The following is a 19,563-nucleotide window of genomic DNA, read 5'->3' on the forward strand; positions in this document are numbered from 1 at the left end:
GTTTTGTTCTCTTCCTCTTTGCAGGTACACTCTCTCCCCTGTTTTCGCTGCTGCTCTGGATAGTGGTTATTGTTTGCACTGCTTTGCTAATTCTCATACCAAAGCCTCATGGAATAAGATTATTTATTGTATCTGTAATGTTCCGGTCCATATACACGATCGGGCTGGGGCCTACTCTCATACTCTTGGGTGCTCTCAATGTAAGTAACAACGTTATTATTAGAAAATTGGCATTATTTGTAAATCTTGGGGGAGCCAGAGATTAATGAAACTTTTTGCCTGAGCGTAGTTTTATTAGTATGAAAGCTAAAAGAAAAGAAAGATTTGCATTTATATAGTGCCTTTCACGACCACCAGACGTCTCAAAGTGCTTTATAGCCAATGAAATATTTCTGAAGTATAGTCACTGTTAAGATAGATAGAACATGACAGCGCAGTACAGGCCCTTCGGCCCTCGATGTTGCGCCAACCTGTGAAACCATCTGACCTACAGTATTCCATTTTCATCCATATGTCTATCCAATGACCACTTAAATGCCCTAAAAGTTGGCGAGTCTACTACTGCTGCAGGCAGGGCGTTCCACGCCCCTACTACTCTCTGAGTAAAGAAACTACCTCTGACATCTGTCCTATATCTATCACCCCTCAACTTAAAGCTATGTCCCCTCGTGTTTGCCATCACCATCCGAGGAAAAAGACTCTCACTATCCACCCCATCTAACCCTCTGATTATCTTATATGTCTCTATTAAATCACCTCTCCTCCTCCTTCTCTCTAACGAAAACTACCTCAAGTCCCTCAGCCTTTCCTCGTAAGACCTTCCCTCCATACCAGGCAACATCCGAGTAAATCTCCTCTGCACCCTTTCTAAAGCTTCCACATCCTTCCTATAATGCGGTGACCAGAACTGCACGCAATACTCCAGGTGCGGCCGCACCAGAGTTTTGTACAGCTGCAGCATGACCTCGTGGCTCCGAAACTCGATCCCCATACTAATAAAAGCTAACACACCATATGCCTTCTTAACAGCCCTATTAACCTGGGTGGCAACTTTCAGGGATTTATGTACCTGGACACCAAGATCTCTCTGCTCATCTACACTACCAAGAATCATCCCATTAGCCCAGTACTCTGCATTCCTGTTACTCCTTCCAAAGTGAATCACCTCACACTTTTCCGCATTAAACTCCATTTGCCATCTCTCAGCCCACCTCTGCAGCCTATCTATGACCCTCTGTAACCTACAACATCCTTCGGCACTATCCACAACTCCACCGACCTTCGTGTCATCCGCAAATTTACTAACCCACCCTTCTACACCCTCATCCAGGTCATTTATAAAAATGACAAACAGCAGTGGCCCCAAAACAGATCCTTCCGGTACACCACTAGTAACTAAACTCCAGGATGAACATTTGCCATCAACCACCACCCTCTGTCTTCTTTCAGCTAGCCAATTTCTGATCCAAAGCACTAAATCACCTTCAATCCCATACTTCCGTATTTTCTGCAATAGCCTACCGTGGGGAACCTTATCAAACGCCTTACTGAAATCCATATACACCACATCCACTGCTTTACCCTCATCCACCTGTTTGGTCACCTTCTCAAAAAACTCAATAAGGTTTGTGAGGCATGACCTACCCTTCACAAAACCGTGCTGACTATCTCTAATGAACTTATTCTTTTCAAGATGATTATAAATCCTATCTCTTATTACCTTTTCCAACATTTTACCCACAACCGAAGTAAGGCTCACAGGTCTATAATTACCAGGGCTGTCTCTACTCCCCTTCTTGAACAAGGAGACAACATTTGCTATCCTCCAGTCTTCCGGCACTATTCCTGTTGACAATGACGACATAAAGATCAAGGTCAAAGGCTCTGCAATCTCCTCCCTGGCTTCCCAGAGAATCCTAGGATTAATCCCATCTGGCCCAGGGGACTTATCTATTTTCACACTTTCCAAAATTGCTAACACCTCCTCCTTGTGAACCTCAATCCCATCTAGTCTGTATCTCAGTATTCTCCTCGACAACATTTTCTTTCTCTACTGTAAATACTGACGAAAAATATTCATTTAACGCTTCCCCTATCTCCTCTGATTCCACACACAACTTCCCACTACTATCCTTGATTGGCCTTAATCAAACTCTAGTCATTCTTTTATTCCTGATATACCTATAGAAAGCCTTAGGGTTTTCCTTGATCCTATCCGCCAATGACTTCTCGTGTCCTCTCCTCGCTCTTCTTAGCTCTCCCTTTAGATCCTTCCTGGCTAGCTTGTAACTCTCAAGCGCCCTAACTGAGCCTTCACGTCTCATCCTAACATAAGCTTTCTTCTTCCTCTTGACAAGCGCTTCAACTTCTTTAGTAAACCATGGCTCCCTCACTCGACAACTTCCTCCCTGCCTGACAGGTACATACTTATCAAGGACACGCAGTAGCTGCTCCCTGAATAAGCTCCACATTTCGATTGTGCCCATCCCCTGCAGTTTCCTTCCCCATCCTACGCATCCTAAATCTTGCCTAATCGCATCATAATTTCCTTTCCCCCAGCTATAATTCTTGCCCTGCGGTATATACCTGTCCCTGCCCTTCGCTAAGGTAAACCTAACCGAATTGTGATCACTATCACCAAAGTGCTCACCTACATCTAAATCTAACACCTGGCCGGGTTCATTACCCAGTACCAAATCCAATGTGGCATCGCCCCTGGTTGGCCTGTCTACATACTGTGTCAGAAAACCCTCCTGCACACACTGGACAAAAACTGACCCATCTAAAGTACTCGAACTATAGTATTTCCAGTCAATATTTGGAAAGTTACAGTCCCCCATAACAACTACCCTGTTACTCTCGCTCCTGTCGAGAATCATCTTCGCTATCCTTTCCTCTACATCTCTGGAACTATTCGGAGGTCTATAGAAAACTCCCAACAGGGTGACCTCTCCTCTCCTGTTTCTAACCTCGGCCCATACTACCTCAGTAGACGAGTCCTCAAACATCCTTTCTGCCGCCGTAATACTCTCCTTGATTAACAATGCCACACCCCCACCCTCTTTTACCATCTTCTCTGTTCTTACTGAAACATCTAAATCCCGGAACCTGCAACATCCATTCCTGTCCCTGCTCTACCCATGTCTCCGAAATGGCCACAACATCGAGATCCCAGGTACCAACCCATGTTGCAAGCTCACCCACCTTATTCCGGATGCTCCTGGCGTTGAAGTAGACACACTTTAAACCAAGTTCTTGCTTGCCAGTGCCCTCTTGCGTCCTTGTAACCTTATCCCTGACCTCACTACACTCAACATCCTGTACACTGGAACTACAATTTAGGTTCCCATCCCCCTGCTGAATTAGTTTAAACCCCCCCCCGAAGAGCACTAGCAAATCTCCCCCCCCAGGATATTGGTACCCCTCTGGTTCAGGTGAAGACCATCCTGTTTGTAGAGGTCCCACCTACCCCAGAAAGAGCCCCAATTATCTAGGAAACCAAAACCCTCCCTCCTACACCATCCCTGCAGCCACGTGTTCAACTTCTCTCTCTCCCTATTCCTCGCTTCGCTAGCACGTGGCACGGGCAACAACCCAGAGATAACAACTCTGTTTGTTCTCGCTCTAAGCTTCCACCCTAGCTCCCTGAATTTCTGCCTTAAATCCCCATCTCTCTTCCTACCTATGTCGTTGGTGCCTATGTGGACCACGACTTGGGGCTGCTCCCCCTCCCCCTTAAGGATCCCAAAAACACGATCCGAGACATCACGAACCCTGGCACCTGGGAGGCAACACACCAACCGTGAGTCTCTCTCGTTCCCACAGAACTTCCTATCTGTTCCCCTAACTATGGAGTCCCCAATGACTAATGCTCTGCTCCTCTTCCCCCTTCCCTTCTGAGCAACAGGGACAGACTCTGTGCCAGAGACCTGTACCCCATTGCTTACCCCTGGTAAGTCGTCCCCCCCAACAGTATCCAAAACGGTATACCTGTTGTTGAGGGAAACGGCCACAGGGGATCCCTGCACTGCCTGCTGGTTCCCTCTCCTTCCCCTGACGGTAACCCATCTACCTACTTCTTTTACCTGAGGTGTGACTACCTCCCCATAACTCCTCTCAATAACCCCCTCCGCCTCCCGAATGATCCGAAGTTCATCCAGCTCCAGCTCCAGTTCTCTAACGCGGTTCTCGAGGAGCTGGAGTTGGGTGCACTTCCCGCAGATGTGGTCCCTGCCGTTCACAATGGGATCAGCCAGCTCCCACATCATACAGCTACAGCACATCACCTGCCCAGCCAGCTCTACTTAGTTAATTACTTTATTAATTTATATAAATTTATGAGCTAAATAGTTTGATTCTTCTCTGCTGTGGTCTTTTTCAAATAACCAATTAATAGATAAGTCAAAAAAGTAAAAGAAGAAAGTAAATTTTTACCAATCACACGATACAGAAGAAATAAAATAAAAAGCTTACCTTATCAACACACCATAGTCCTTTTTTTTTGGTTAGAGGAGGAGGGTGGGTGGGAGACACTACACGTGTAGTGTCTCAGGTTCAGCCACTGCCCAAATATATAGATGTAGTAATTGTACCCATTTTATGATTTAGTGCTCTCAGTGAGGAACTTTGTGCAACTTAAGCACATATTGGAAATTAGAGTGCACAGGACAGTGCATCTGTTTCTCAGCTGTATCATTTTATACCCATTAATTTCCTGCTGTGTGCTCCCGAATTTGTAGTTTCAGCGCATTGAGCTGTGGGTCAGGACTGCTGAATCCTTGGAATTCACCCCTATATTTAGAGTCACAGCATCATTATGGCACAGAAAGAGGCCATTCGGCCCATCATGTCAATGCTGGACTATATTTGTACCATCAGTAAACTCAACCTTAATTGAAATGTAAAAAAAAAGGCAATCTCCTATGGGATTACACACAAGGGGAGTTGAGATCTACTGTAGTCTTCAGGTGAAATGGGGTTAGATAGTGGGGGTCCAGATCAGAGAACACAAACATAATTCAGTCCATATTTTAAAGTGCATATCTATTTTTGTGTGATGCTTCGGCAAAGCTGTAATTTCGGAAACAAGCAGAGTTGTTTTTTTCCCTCTACAATACAGTCTGAGACCTGGTTGATGCAAAGCTGAGGTACTACATTGCCAACACTGGTGGGAGAGTGTCATTACCGTGTGACAAGTAGAAGGCTAAATTTTCGACACGGAGTCAGGAAACTGGAGCCGGGTTTGTTTTTGGGACAGAAACCCACCTCTGGTGGGAAACTGGTTAAAGTTAAGATTTTTGCGTGAGGAATCCCTTAATTGGTACAAAGATGGATTTCCTGTCCACTTAGAGCTAGTGGGGGTGGGAATGGAGGTGAGTTAGATGAAGTGTGGGGACTTATTTAGACTCCAACGGCAGCGATCATTGAGGCTGCACCAGAGGGAAGCAAGATGCCACAGGGGAGCCAGAGGCCTGGCACCTGTTTGAGGGCTGCCCCTCGCCTCTTCGATGCCAAACCTGGATTTAATGCTGCAGGCCATGAGGGAGAGGTGGGAGGTCCTCTTCCCCAAGGGTGGCAGGAGGAGGCCACCTCGTCGTGCAGCAGGGGCACCTCTCTGTTCAGTGTCATCTCCCTCTGCATCATTTTCCTCCTGCTCCTGCTCCTCCCCCGATGAGCTGTCTCCTTCCAGGGCCTCATCGTACTTAAGGTCCACACCTCTCTGGAGGGCCATGTTATGGACAGCGTAGCAGACCACCACAATGACCAAGACCCTTGCAGGAGGGTATTGGAGGGCACCACACAACCAGTCCAAATACCAGAATTGCATTTTCAGAAGCCCGATAGCCTGCTCAATATATGTCCTACTGAACAGGCAGCATTGATTGTGTCACCTCTGTAACTCTGTCTGAGGCTCCCACATCGATAAGTCAGTAGCCATCACTTCAAGGGATATCCCTTATCCCCTAGAATCCATCCATGTATTTTGGGGAGGTTAGAGTGAAGATCTGAGGCAGCATAGATTGGCTGAGGATGAAGGAGTCATGGCAGCTGCCAGGAAAGCGAGTGTACACATGGAGGAAGCTCTTTTTGTGGTTGCAGACCAGTTGGATGTTGAGCGAGTGGAAGCTTTTCCTGTCGATAGATCTCACTGGTGGGTCCCTGTGTGCCTTGATGGACACATGGGTGCAATGGAGGCGAAACCCAACGCCCTCTGTCCCTGTGAGGCCGTGTCCTTTGCTAAATGAATGTGTTGTCCAGCTCTGTTAAAGAGGGCATCAGTGATCAGTGAGATGTTGTGGCGTGCAGCCGATTTTGAGATGCCACTAAGGTACGCAGCTGATCCTTGGATGGAGCCAGAAGCGAAGAAATTCGAGGCCACGGTGACTTTGATGGCCACTGGCAAGGCATGGCAACCAATGCTGCAAGGTGCGAGGTCTTCGGCGAAGAAGGTACAGATATCTGTAACCATCTGCCTGGAGCGTCACAGTCTCCTGTGGCACTGTTTCTCAGTCACCTCCAGGTAGCTCTGTCTTTGGTGGTAGATCCTGTGTTGAGGATTTGGCCTCTGTTGCCTTCCTGCCTCTCTTTTCTCTCTGGTACCTACCTAATGTCCAGGGTTCAGCGCTTCCTGCAGAGGGTGTTGCCCTTTATCACCAGTGGGCCAAAATCTGACAGTTGTTCCTCTGTTGCCAGCTGGAGCATTCCTTCTGGGCAGATGGTCACCCAATTGTCCTTGACAGCCTTGCCCCTGCTCTTTTTCCCCCAAGATCCCAGAGGGGTGCGAACCGCATTCAAAGTCTGGGTGCTAAGTACCCATTCTACCTGGCACCTGTGCAACGCCAAGGCACCCCCTTACCAAGTGCTGAGTCCCTCTTTTCCCCACTGATCCTCTTATGGGGCGGTGGTGATGCCCTGGGGCAGCCATGACTGGCTTCGCACTGTTTGTCCACCTCCCTTCAGATGATCTGTTTTTGAAGGCATGGGTAACCCCTGTGCTCCTTTTAAAAATTTCAACATCCAACCTTAACAAGCTCTAGTGAGTTTTTAAACTGCTTTAATTGGCTTCAATTGGGAGGAGAGTGGGGTTCCTGTTCCGCCCTCTTCCCCCCCCCGCACCCTGGTTATCATTGTTGGGGCCAGGAACAGCATCCTGTAACTGACATGCTGTCTGGCGCCTGTATTTTCAGGGGGGCCTCCCCCACTTCCATTCCTGGCCTCGGGGGGGCTCCGAAAATTCAGCCCCAGCAGTTTACATCCTAAGTGTCGACATAGGAATTTATAATAAATAGGACTCTCTTATGTTTTCTGTTTTTGCTATAATTTAGTTTGGGTTATTGAGTTACATTCCCATTAGGCTCCTTCATATTATGCTCAATTCTCACCAATTGTTGCCTGGAGACAATGGGTGAACAATTTGGTTTTCTGTGTCCTGGAAACAGTTCTGGCGCTGGGACTTGTTGAGCTGGAAGGCAAGATTGTGCTGGGCCAGTTGGAGGAAGGCAGAGATTTAGACCGAAATAGTTTTAGGAGTTGTCTAAATGAAAAGGTATATCAGAAAACTGGAAAACAGTTCTGCCGCTGTTGAAAACTGATGTAGAACTGCAGACTCACAGATTAATTTCGCATCAGTCGTAGGAAAATTCTTCGAGAATTTTGTGAGAAGGGGCCAATGCACTAAAGGCCGGCTCGGGTCTGCAAATGAAACCCGACTCAAGCCCGACAGAACCACATCCGACCCGGCCCGAGTCCTTTCATTATTTCCTATGCCCGACCTGACCCGACCCGACCATCAGTTAACCTAACTTCCATTTTTCACTTTGTTGCTGATCTGCACAAGCTTAAAAAAACTGTAACTAAACAACCTTTCAAGTCCAAAAAGTACATTAACATTGGAGCCACGTACCGGAGGTGGTGATAGAGCATATCCGACCCGGCCCGACCTGACCCAAGCCCGAATACCGGACCCGGAAGAGCGACCCGACCTGAGCCCGACACATGTCGTTGAGTCCCGTCGGGTTCGGGGCGGGTAGCCATGCTCCACAATGCGCATTCCTGGAGGCTGAGATGCAGTCAGCATGGAATGGTGTTCAAGGGGTTAACTGATGCTTCAACCTGAAGTAAGTGAATCAGCAGCGAGCCATCTGATGAATATATGATTTGCCCGGAGCTTCAGAAGGCCTTTGAAAATGTTTAGATTCCTGGGACTGTTAGATAATAAGGGCCATGAAATTAGTTGGCTGGTATGAAAGCAGATAGTGATAAATGGAGAAGGTTCTATTTGGAGGGAGTGGGGAATGAAGAGATGGGCAGGGGGACTGCCCTGGGATTTGGGATGTTCCTCAGTATGGATAAGAGGATTCTGTGTGTGATATGTGCCTCGCATTTAAATGTGTCCATCACAAGGGAACCATCTCGTACTGTTGTTCTGATTGGTGTAAATAATTAGTATTAAGTGAATCAAACTGATTTGCTCAAATATAGACAGGTACGTAAACCTACCAATTGGGAACAAGCATCCGTCCCAAAATTGGCCAATTCAGTCACTTGGATTGTTTATTTCTAAAAGTGCCAAACCGATGGCAGCAATTGCCACTCAACAAACCAATCAGATCACTCCACTTATTGTTTCAAACTTGTTCCAGCCACCACCTTGATTTCTGACTTGGCTGAATACATTAGTCATGTCAATGACATACCAAATATAGAAAAAAGTTACGTACCTGGAGGGGTAGGGGAAGCACCAACCGTAAAGTCAGCAATTGTAAGTTAGAGATTTCTCAATAATTAATCGCTCACGGTTTTGATCCTCTCTGGAGCTTTGGGTCTGAGTTCTGCTGCACTCCCCAGCCTTCCGTTCTACCTCTCCCTGATCCTCTGCTTCCCAGACCACCATGTGGGATACTTGCCTTTATTAGCCGAGGCATAGCATATAAGAGCAGGGAGGTTATGGCGGAGCTGTATAAAATGCTAGTTAAGCCACAGCTGGAGTATTGTGTACAGTTCTGGTCGCCACACTATAGGAAGGATGTGATTGCACTGGAGAGAGTGCATAGGAGATTCACCAGGATGTTGCCTGGGCTGGAGCATTTCAGCTATGAAGAGAGACTGAAAAGGCTAGGGTTGTTTTCCTTAGAGCAGAGAAGGCTGAGGGGGGACCTGATTGAGGTATACAAAATTATGAGGGGCACAGATAGGGTAGATAGGAAGAAACTTTTTCCCTTAGCGGAAGTGTCAATAACCAGGGGGCATAGATTTAAGGTAAGGGGCAGGAGGTTTAGAGGGGATTTGAGGAAAAAACATTTTACTCAGGGGATGGTTGGAATCTGGAACGCACTGCCTGAAGGGGTGGTAGAGGCAGGAATCCTCCCAACATTTAAGAAGTATTTAGATGAGTACTTGAAACGCCATAGCATACAAGGCTATGGGCCAAGTGCTGGAAAATGGGATTAGAATAGATAGGTGCTTGATGGCTGGCACAGACACGATGGGCCGACGGGCCTGTTTCTGTATTACTCTGTGATTTACTCTCTGATCCTCTGCTCCCTTGATCTCCAGCGTAATAGATGCTATTCCTTCCAACAAGTGGATACAGTCAATGTCTGAGGAAAAATGGCACAGAGGAGTTAGAACAGGGTTGAATACAAATTGTACATGGCGTCTGAAAAGCAACTGTTTCTTATTTCAGAGTTTTCTTATAAAAGGCTCAGATGGAGGGACAGAGGGTTTTTTGTAAATTTAAAAGTAGATGAAATTAAGAAAATGACCTTCTCAAGGGCAATTAGGGATGGGCAATAAATGCTGGCCTGGCCAACGATGCCCACATCCCATGAAACGAATAAAAAAAAAATATAGCAAGCTGGATTTGAAAGCATTGTGGAGACTAATACTGTGTGCCGATTGTTTTTATTATTGTGCTTACAATACTGATGAAATATTTTGGATTACAAGTATCAAAGGCTTGTACAATGAAAGCACAGAGTCTGGTACGAAGGCAAATGGATAATAAACTCAGCAATAACCAGGAGTAAGTGCCATGCTGAAAACTTCCCAGATATGACATTTTTAACTTGGGTTAAATTATTGGTTCTTTTAAATATTCAACTCGAAGTGTGCATAGTTAAGTGATCTGGAAATTATTAATAACACGAATTGGTTCATTGTACAAGTATCACTCTGTTAAACTCAAACATTGACGTTACATTTAACTGTTTAATACCAATTCTTGGGTCAGTTCTTTTAACCGCTGTGTTTAATTTTGTTTTTGGCCGAGGGTGGGGGAGTGGATGATGGGGGCTGGAAGAGGAGGAAGGAACGGGGGTAATGTATTTGAAAACTGGGATCATGTTTCAAAGCATTTGATTCAAATATTCGGCTACGAGTTTGATTCCACAAGATGATTGATGTTCCAAGGCTTGGAGTTGGAGGCAGAGGAGATGATAGCAAATGGCACCAGGGCTGAGGGACTTTACTTATGCAGAGAAACTTGAAATGGAAGTTTAATCGAGGTGCTTAAAATGATGAGGTGTTTTGATAGAGTAAATAGAGATAAACCATTTCTACTGCCAGGAGGGTCGGTGACCAGAGGACACAGATTTAAGGTAATTAGCAAAAGAAGCCAGGGGGAGATGAGGAGAATATTTTTTTCACGCCGTGAGTTGTTGTGATCTGGACTTTGCTGCCTGAAAGGGTGGTGGATGCAGATTTAATAACTTTCAAAAGAGAATCAGATATATACTTGAAAAAGAAAAAAAGGCAGGACTATGGGGAAAGAACATGGGGAGTGGGCCTAATTGCATAGCTCTTTCAAAGAGCCGGCACAGGCATGAGGGGCTGAATGGCCTCCTTCTGTGCTGTATCATTCTAGAATTCCACTCTGCCATTTTCACCTTGCATGATGGTGTTTTCCACCAGTGACCAATACCAAAACAGAGAGTTCAGCACTTCAAAATATATGTTGATTTCATTTGTGCCGATATCCTTCGTGGAAAGGAAGTTGCTATTTTGTATGTTAATCGTGTTCTGTAAAATAAATGGTGTCCACCCCAGCTCGATGGTTGTGGGAGGGCATAGGGGCAGCCAGTGGGTGAGGGTGGAGGGGCAGAGGGAAACTGATGCAGGAGAGAAGCAAGCCAGGGCTGGCAGGTCAGCTGAGAGGGAGGAGGAGTGGATTGAGTGTGGGCTGGCTAGTCAGGGGCAGGGGGCTGATTCTGGAGAGGAGCCTGGGCCTCAGTATTTTTCTGAAGCTAGGAGGACTACTCCTACAAACAAAAATGTGGTCCGGGCACTTTTGTGTGTCAGTGAGCAGCAATCCTTATAAGGATCCCTCACTGCCTGGTACAAATGGTCCGTGCATAGGGCTCGCTTCGCCCATTTATACCTCAAAGTTGCAATTAAGCAATTCTACAATGGCGCAGAAACCCAATTTATATATTTAAGTAGCCTCCCATACAAAACAGGTGAGAGTGTTTTATACCTATTTACAGGCCCACCTGAAACTTGCACCAACCTTGCCTTGGGTGGTGTGGGTGTCACTGGCAAGGCTGGCATTTTTTTCCCCATCCTTGAGAAGGTGGTGATCAGCTGTCTTCTTTTTGAACAGTTGCATTCTGTGGGGTGAAGGTGTTATTCTTCATTGTGGTTTCTGATACAACCGAGTGCCTTCAGAGGATAGCTAAGAGTCAACCATGTTCGTGAGGGATTCAGGTCACATGTAGGCCAGACTGGGTGGGGCTGGCAGATTTCCATCATTTGTGAACCATTTGGGGTTATATCCGGTATATTCGTTATATCCGACTGCTTGTGGTCACTTTTCTATGGAGAAAGGGCAGCTGATGTGGCCCTTCACCACCCTCCAAATTATTAACTACCAGCCACTTGCAGTTGGACTGAAATTGAAAGTTGCCTTTGTACATTTTAGATTCACTTTTTCCCAAAAACTGTGAGGTGAAATACAATATCCATGAAGATTGCTTGAGGCAGTGACTGGAAACTTGGTAGCAACAAAGATACTCTTCAACAGTGGGAGGAAATCTCTTTTTTCTCTCTCTTTCTTGTGTTTGTTCGTTTTTGATAAAAATTTAACTCAATGTGAGTTATGTATGCGTGAGAGGAATAGATTTAAATGTTCTAACGACTTTTAAATCTCACAAGTATAATTCACGGCTTCTAATCTTTCAAGCAGTCTTGAAAATCCCCTAAATGGAGAATGTTGAACTCTTTGTCAGAAGGAATCAAGAGGTAAGATTTCCACTGTGAACTCTATAAAAATGCCCTTTTGAAATAAGAGCAAGAGTAGGCCATTTGGCCCTTTGAGCCTGCTCTGCCATTCAATACTATCATGACTGATTTTCAACCTCAATTCAATTCTTTAATCAATGTACAAGTGCAGGAATTCTCCCCTTCCAATATACTCTGGGACCCATCTCTTTTTTAGATCATCATATAAATATGATAGTCGATAAGTTGCTTTGTAATTCACTCCTATACTCACAGCATCCTCACTTGCACCTTCTTAGAATGTCTGCTGTGGCTCAGATGGTAGCACTCTTGCCTCTAAAATCACAAGATTTCAGGTTTAAGTCCCATTCCAGCACTAAAATTGAGGCTGACACTCCAGTGCAGTACTGAGGGAGTGCTGCAATGTTGGAGGTGCTGTTTTTTGATGAGACCTTAAACCAAGGCCCCATCTACCTGCTTGGGTGGATGTAAAAGGTCCCACAGCACTATTTCGAAGAAGAGCAGGGGAGTTCTCCCGAGTGTCCTGGCCAATATTTATCCCTCAACCAACATCACAAAAACAGATTATCTGGTCATTATTATATTGCTGTTTGTGGGAGCTTGCTGTGTGCAAATTGGTTGCTGCGTTGCTTGCATTACAACATTGACTCCACTTCAAAAGTACTTTATTGGCTGTAAAGTACTTTGAGACGTCTGGTGGTTATGAAAGGCGCTACATAAATGCAAGTCTTTTTTTGTAATTTAGCCCAGCGCTTCTTTAAACAGCTTAGAATGGTTTTGATTAAAATGAAGCACATTTCAGAATGCCCACTTACTGGTCCAATAGTTGTATAATTCAATAAGGTAACACTACTGCCAGTATCTGACAATATAATTCATACTTGGCTTGAATGAATTCCAGGTAGGAGTTTGATTTTCTCTGAGGGGTGTGACTTATAGTTAGTTGCATGTAATAAACTCTCTCTCTCCTGTTTTCTTTAGCTGTGTAATAAAATCGTGTTTTTGGTCAGTTTTGTTGGAAATCGTGGAACGTTCACCCGTGGTTATAAGGCAGTGGTCATGGATGTGGAGTTTTTGTACCATGTGACCTATGTCGTGGTCTGTATACTTGGCCTTTTCGCCCATGAATTCTTCTACAGTTTCCTGGTAAGTGGCAATTTTATTATTTGTTTAAATTATATGTACTAGCTGATCTCACTAGCTGAAAACCAGCAGACAGGAGACACCGACTGGTCCATCCAGCCTGAATGTTTGTGTGTCGTGATACATGCATTCCCACCCCAGCTTTTAACCTCCTGGGAGAGGTGAAAAACCAAGCCATTCTCCCATGCCATTGCTCATGGTCAGTCAGGGGTCATGCTTGTTAATGTTTAGCTGCTGTCTTGGCCTTTCCCTTCAAGGCTACTGCAGAGTTGACTCCCATGTTGGGAAGTGATCTCAATAGATCAGCAATGCTGCTACCGAGGGATGCTTACGAGCATAGGAACAGGAGGAGGTCATTCAGCCCCCTCGAACATGTTCCACCATTCAATTAGATCATGGCTGATCTGAACCTTGATTCCATTTACCTGCCTTTAACAGCTTTACCTAACAATCCATCAAACACAATTTTTAAATTTCAATTGAGCCCCAATCTCAGTGTTTTGTGGAGAGTTCCAGATTTCCACTCCCCTTTGTGTGACGAAGTGCTTCCTGACATCACCTCTGAACAGCCTAGCACTAATGTTAAGGTTATCCCTCCTTGTTCTGGCCTCCTCTACCCTATCAAATCCTTTAATCATCTCAGTTTGATCACCCCTCAGTCTTCTACTCTCGAGGGAATAGAAGCCTGTTAAGTTTGCAGATTGCCAGGTCCTTGCAGATTTTTGGCTCCAGGTCGATCTGCAGACTCTCCTCACCAAGAGAACCTGTAACTGACTTAATTTATTTTTAATACAAATGGCACCTTGAATTGTCATAGTCATAGAGTCACAGAGAGATACAGCACTGAAACAGGCCCTTCGGCCCACCGAGTCTGTGCCGACCAACAACCTCCCATTTATACTAATCCTACATTAATCCCATATTCCCTATCACATCCCCACCATTCTCCTACCACCTAGTGATTGGGATTCTAACAAATGCTGAATATAATTTTCTAAAAGTATAAACGTTCCATTTGCAGAATATTTGGAGAGGGTTGAATAAAAACTAACTCAGCGGCTAACGTTGAGGTATTAGCTTTAGTGGATTCCTGACTCTTGTCCTCCTGTATATTGAAAGTGAATGTAAATCATTCATTAATGTGTTTGATTTGCAGTTCAGTTTTCTCAATAGTCAACCCATGGACTGGGTCAGCTTCATATACTTGAGATCTGATTATATCAAGTGTTCAAGTCAATAGCTGTCTTGCATTCTTGTTAAGTGCAGAGATAATTGGTCGAAAGTATTTCTTCAGCTTTTTGCTTCCCTTTGCAATTTCTCATTACTACAGTGGGAGACTAAGTTCACCAATCAGATATATATTTCAGTACCATTCTACACATTCTTCATGAGGGCGGCACAGTGGTTAGCACCGCAGCCTCACAGCTCCAGGGACCCGGGTTCGATTCCGGGTACTGCCTGTGTAGAGTTTGCAAGTTCTCCCTGTGTCTGCGTGGGTTTTCTCCGGGTGCTCCGGTTTCCTCCCACAAGCCAAAAGACTTGCAGGTTGATAGGTAAATTGGCCATTATAAATTGTCACTAGTATAAGTAGGTGGTAGGGAAATATAGGGACAGGTGGGGATGTTTGGTAGGAATATGGGATTAGTGTAGGATTAGTATAAATGGGTGGTTGATGTTCGGCACAGACTCGGTGGGCCGAAGGGCCTGTTTCAGTGCTGTATCTCTAATCTAATCTAATCAAAAACCACATTTTCCTCAACTGTGATGAACAACTGGTTAAATGCTTCACCAACACTCATTGACTGGAGTTAAATAAAAGGTTTTTTGCGGGAACTTTTTCAGAACCTCCGGAGGAACTCCAGATAGATTATTTTTCCTGGCCACCCAGTCGTATAATCCTGCTCTGTATTTATTTTTTACCAAATCCGGGCCGTGTTGGATGCTCAAACCAGAGAAGTTTGCAGCACAGAAGGAGGCCATTCGGCCCATTAGCCTGGCTATTTCCAACAAGTGATGCAAAACAAAGCCTTGCTCTCTCTCCATAGTCCTGTTGTTGCACCAGTTTACAAAACTGGAGAAACCTTGCCATGTCATCCTATTCTGAACCTGCGTTGGTTGTGTAGACATTCAGAAAGCAGCTCCTCTCCATCGGTCTCCAGGATACATATTCGTACTAGAAAGGATGTGTCTACTCTTCAGTTTCCAATCAAGCAGAAGCCCTGTTAATACAAGATTCCTCTTGCTTGCTAAAAACCCCAGCCATTCACAGGAGGACTCCCTCACCCATGGGAGCAGAGTCCTTATGTAACCATAATCTGGGATACTTGACTCCTGAGATATGCATTTGTTCAGAAGACTCTTGTTCAGAAAGCTTGCTTTCTTTTGAAAGGTTGTTTTGAGTGTTTTTCCCTTTTGTCAGTAATTCAATTATTGATTTTTCTTTTCCCCAGTTGTTTGACTTGGTCTACAGGGAAGAAACGTTACTTAATGTCATAAAAAGTGTCACACGCAATGGACGGTCCATTATTCTGACAGCAGTGCTGGCTCTTATCCTTGTCTATCTTTTCTCCATTGTGGGATTCCTCTTTCTGCAAGATGATTTCATCATGGAAGTTGACCAACTGGAGAAGAACAAGACCCCTCTAACAGGTAACTACATTTTTAGGCAGAATTGAATTAATCATGTGAATCTGTACAAAACATATTGTGGATAAATGCAAATAAATGCAGCTTACCGTTGATAGGCTTAAACAATGAGCAGTATGAATTGCAGTCTGACACACTTTTGTTTTTGTTGTACAGCCCAAGAAAACCCATATGGCCCACCCTCGAACAATGAGGAGGAAGTATGTCGGCAGCACTGTTCAATATCATCTATTGCAGCTGCAGGTTTGTTACCAAGGTCATGTGTCATAAAACAAGGGCAAAAGAGGTTTATGCAGCCTTCTGTTGCTTCAAATGTTCTCAAAAACTGCTTGTTTCCGATACCTGTCCTTTTTTAGTTTGTATAGTTCAGCCTGCAGTTAAGTTGTGCTGGTTTCTTTTGGCAGAATTCCCCTGATATCAGTACAACCAGCACAAAAGATTGCGGAATTTTAATAGGAAATTAAGTTCAGCACAACTTGAGTTTCTGCAATCTTTTCCGCTGGTTTTAAAAACATTGTACTAGAAGCAGACCACGCCCACAGCACAGACCTTGCCCTCAGGATGAATTAATCACCATTTGGAGTTTCCACTAATTGTGCTCGTTCACAGGCCTTCAAGGAGGCTGCAGACATTATGCTGCAACTTTTACGCACAAGGACAATAGGTACATTTTGAAAAGACTTGCTAAGGAGCTCACGACTGTACCCCAATTTAACTAGAAAATAATTTTGTGTCATTTTTTAAAAAGTCATTTTCAGTAATTAAAAATAGGGCTACTCTCAGGTGGTGGATTGACAGTGAGTTAAATTACTTAGTTTTTGTGAGAAACCATTTTCAGCTGTCTTAATAAAACATTACCATTTGCCACTCGTATATATAAAGGAATATTTTAAAGCATTTAAAAAAAAAATTAACATTATGAAACACAGCCTAATTTTGCCCGATTCATGGCAGATTTTGCAGGGGATGATTTGCAAATGAGTGAGGGGAAGCATTTTCCAAAACGGGTGCAATTTTCGGCATAATTTGCAGCGGAATTGCCAATTGCACCCAAAGCAGAAATTCTACCCCATAATATATCATTTCAGTTCGTTTGAGGAGAGGCCTCTTCTCAAAAAAAAAAATGAAGAAAATTCTATGGGCTGAATTTTATGTGGCTTCTGGCGTCAGGGATCATAGCGGGGAGGCCCGGAAAATTATTCCGGGAGAGGCCCGCCACAACCCCCGCGCCGGGAAGGCCCCGCTGCATTTTACCAGCAATGGCGAGGCCTCGGTGCAGGCCCCCCCCACCCCCACCGCTCGGTGACAGGCCCTTCATTTAAATATGTTAATAAAGGTTAATGCATGCAAATAAACTTAGCTGGTCCTAATGGCCATCCGATGCGATATTCCGGCTGCCGGCCGCAACTCACTTGCCTTCGGAACGCCGTTTGGAGTGACACAGGTGGAGAGGGGGGAGGAGTGAAAATTTCAGGGGGGGGGGTGGGGCGCCGGGGTGGGGAGTGGTGAAAACCGCTCTGATTGGTTGCGGGGATGGTGGGAAGGGGTTTAGGGTCAAAGGGAATAAAGCTTGGGGGGATAGGTCGTTACTAAAAACTCATTTTTTGGGGGGGGGGGGGATAAGACAAAAAAATCAACTGATTATTTATTGTGGGGTGGGAGAGGGGATTGGAAATGTTAATAAAATTTTATTTCAGTCTTTCTCTTTCACAGCCCTGTCTCTTTAAATATTTAAATGGCACTGAAAGGCTTGAAGCCCTTTAAAAATGGTGCCAGCCCCCTCTATAACACTGGGGGCAGCCACTTTACCCCCTCTATTTAAATGGAGGCCTGAAGGCCTCCGACTTCAAAATGCGTCACTACGATGTGCGGTGCACTAATAAAATTCAGCCCTGTATTTCTGGAATGCAGAGTGCATAAGCAAAGCCTACATTTAGGAACTCTATCCTGTGATGTTTTTGTTTTTCAGTCCTATTTAAATCTTTTCTATAACTCTTTCAAAAATTCAGTTTAGCTCCCCGTTTGTCGTACAGGGAACATGACAAGAATTTGCTCTGTTTTGGAATTCTTGTCTCAACCCCTTCTTGCACTTAATCTTCATCGATTTAATCTCCTTATAAATAAATATGCAGTCATCCTCATGGGATATCATGAGATGTGGGTTAGATTTCCTCCCTGTGTAATAACCTTTGTCCTAGTTTACCATCAAAATATATAGTTAAGTGGGAAAAGCTTTACGTAATTTTTTCCAGAGAAAAACATTGTGATCTTAATTCATTTGAGGCTTTAGATTACGAATAAAAGCAATTCTCGGGATGTGGGCATTGCTGGCAAGGCCAGCATTAGTTGCCCATTCGTAATTGTCTTTGAGATGGTAGTGGTGACTCACCTTATTAAACCATTGCAGTCCATGTAGTGTAGGTACGCTCACAGTGCTGTTCGGAGGGAGTTCCAGGTTTTTGACCCAGCAACAGTGAAAGAACGGTGATATATTTCCAAGTCAGGATGGTGTGTGGCTTGAAGGGGAACATGCAGGTGCTGGTGTTCCAACATGGTTACTGCCCTTGTCCTTCTAGGTGGTAGAGGTCGCGGTTTGGCAAGCAAATTGCTGCAGTGCATCTTGTAGATGGTACACAATGGAGCCACAGTGTGCCCATGGTGAATGGATGTTTGAAGTGTCAGGTGTGGTGCTGTTGGTTTCGCTTTGTGAACTCCATGGTAACCCCAAATCAGTGCTACGTTTCAGGGTTCGTCCTGGACCTGTTGCTCAATCTGTTTCCTCACAACTGCAGTAGTTTTATCATCCATCCCAAGCAAAACTTTTCCAGTGAGCCATTTATTAGTTATTCTTCCTTATTTTATATAACAACTTACATTTGTATAGCGCCTTAAATTAGAAAAAAATCCCAAGGTGCTTCACAAAAGCATAATCAGATAAAAACTTCACGTGTTAGGATACGCAAAAGTGAGATGCCCACGTTTTCTGTAATTCTCATGCTCATGGTTCAGATCCCTCTGTGGCCTCGTCCCTTGTCCACCTTTCTGTCTGTAATATCCTCCAGCCCTACAACTTTCCAATTCTGGGCTCTTTTACATCCCCGATTTTCATCAGGCCACCATTGGTGGCTGTGCCTTCGGTTGCTGTTACAGCCAGGTGAGGAGGGGGTCTCAGGCTCCCCTCGTGCCCTTCCTCTTATTTGACTGCAACAGGGTTTATTCCTTTTAAACTTACCACCTCTGTGAACGTTTTACCTTTTTCCTTTACTGTGATTGCAAAAGAACCAATCCGACAGGTTTCCTTGAGTTTAAACAAGAAAGAGGTGAGTTTATCATACTTAACTCTAACCCAATTTAAAAATATGCGCTACATTCACGCACACATTCACACGAGAATCACACCCACACAAATAGATTACAGAGGGAAAACAGATTTGGTGGTTGGATTAAAATCCAGAATAAATGGAATTTAAATACAGTCTGTAGAGTGCATCATCCAGAAATCCTCAGGTTCAAGCTGTATTCTTGAAGTCTTCGCTG

At 44.7% G+C, this 19,563-nt stretch overlaps 1 protein-coding gene across 2 annotated transcripts in view; it reads left to right on the plus strand.

The window, feature by feature from the left end:
- itpr2 (inositol 1,4,5-trisphosphate receptor, type 2) overlaps positions 1 to 19,563 on the plus strand; it is a 308,108-nt gene that overhangs the window by 255,712 nt on the left and 32,833 nt on the right. For both annotated transcript variants that reach the window (XM_068058832.1, XM_068058834.1), the window contains exons 49-52: positions 25 to 200; positions 13,219 to 13,383; positions 15,831 to 16,029; positions 16,183 to 16,269. In XM_068058832.1, the coding sequence (XP_067914933.1) occupies positions 25 to 200; positions 13,219 to 13,383; positions 15,831 to 16,029; positions 16,183 to 16,269 (627 nt within the window). The remainder of the gene's footprint in view (positions 1 to 24; positions 201 to 13,218; positions 13,384 to 15,830; positions 16,030 to 16,182; positions 16,270 to 19,563) is intronic.

Source organism: Heterodontus francisci, chromosome 27 (genome assembly GCF_036365525.1).
Source record: "Heterodontus francisci isolate sHetFra1 chromosome 27, sHetFra1.hap1, whole genome shotgun sequence".
NCBI lineage: Eukaryota > Metazoa > Chordata > Chondrichthyes > Heterodontiformes > Heterodontidae > Heterodontus > Heterodontus francisci.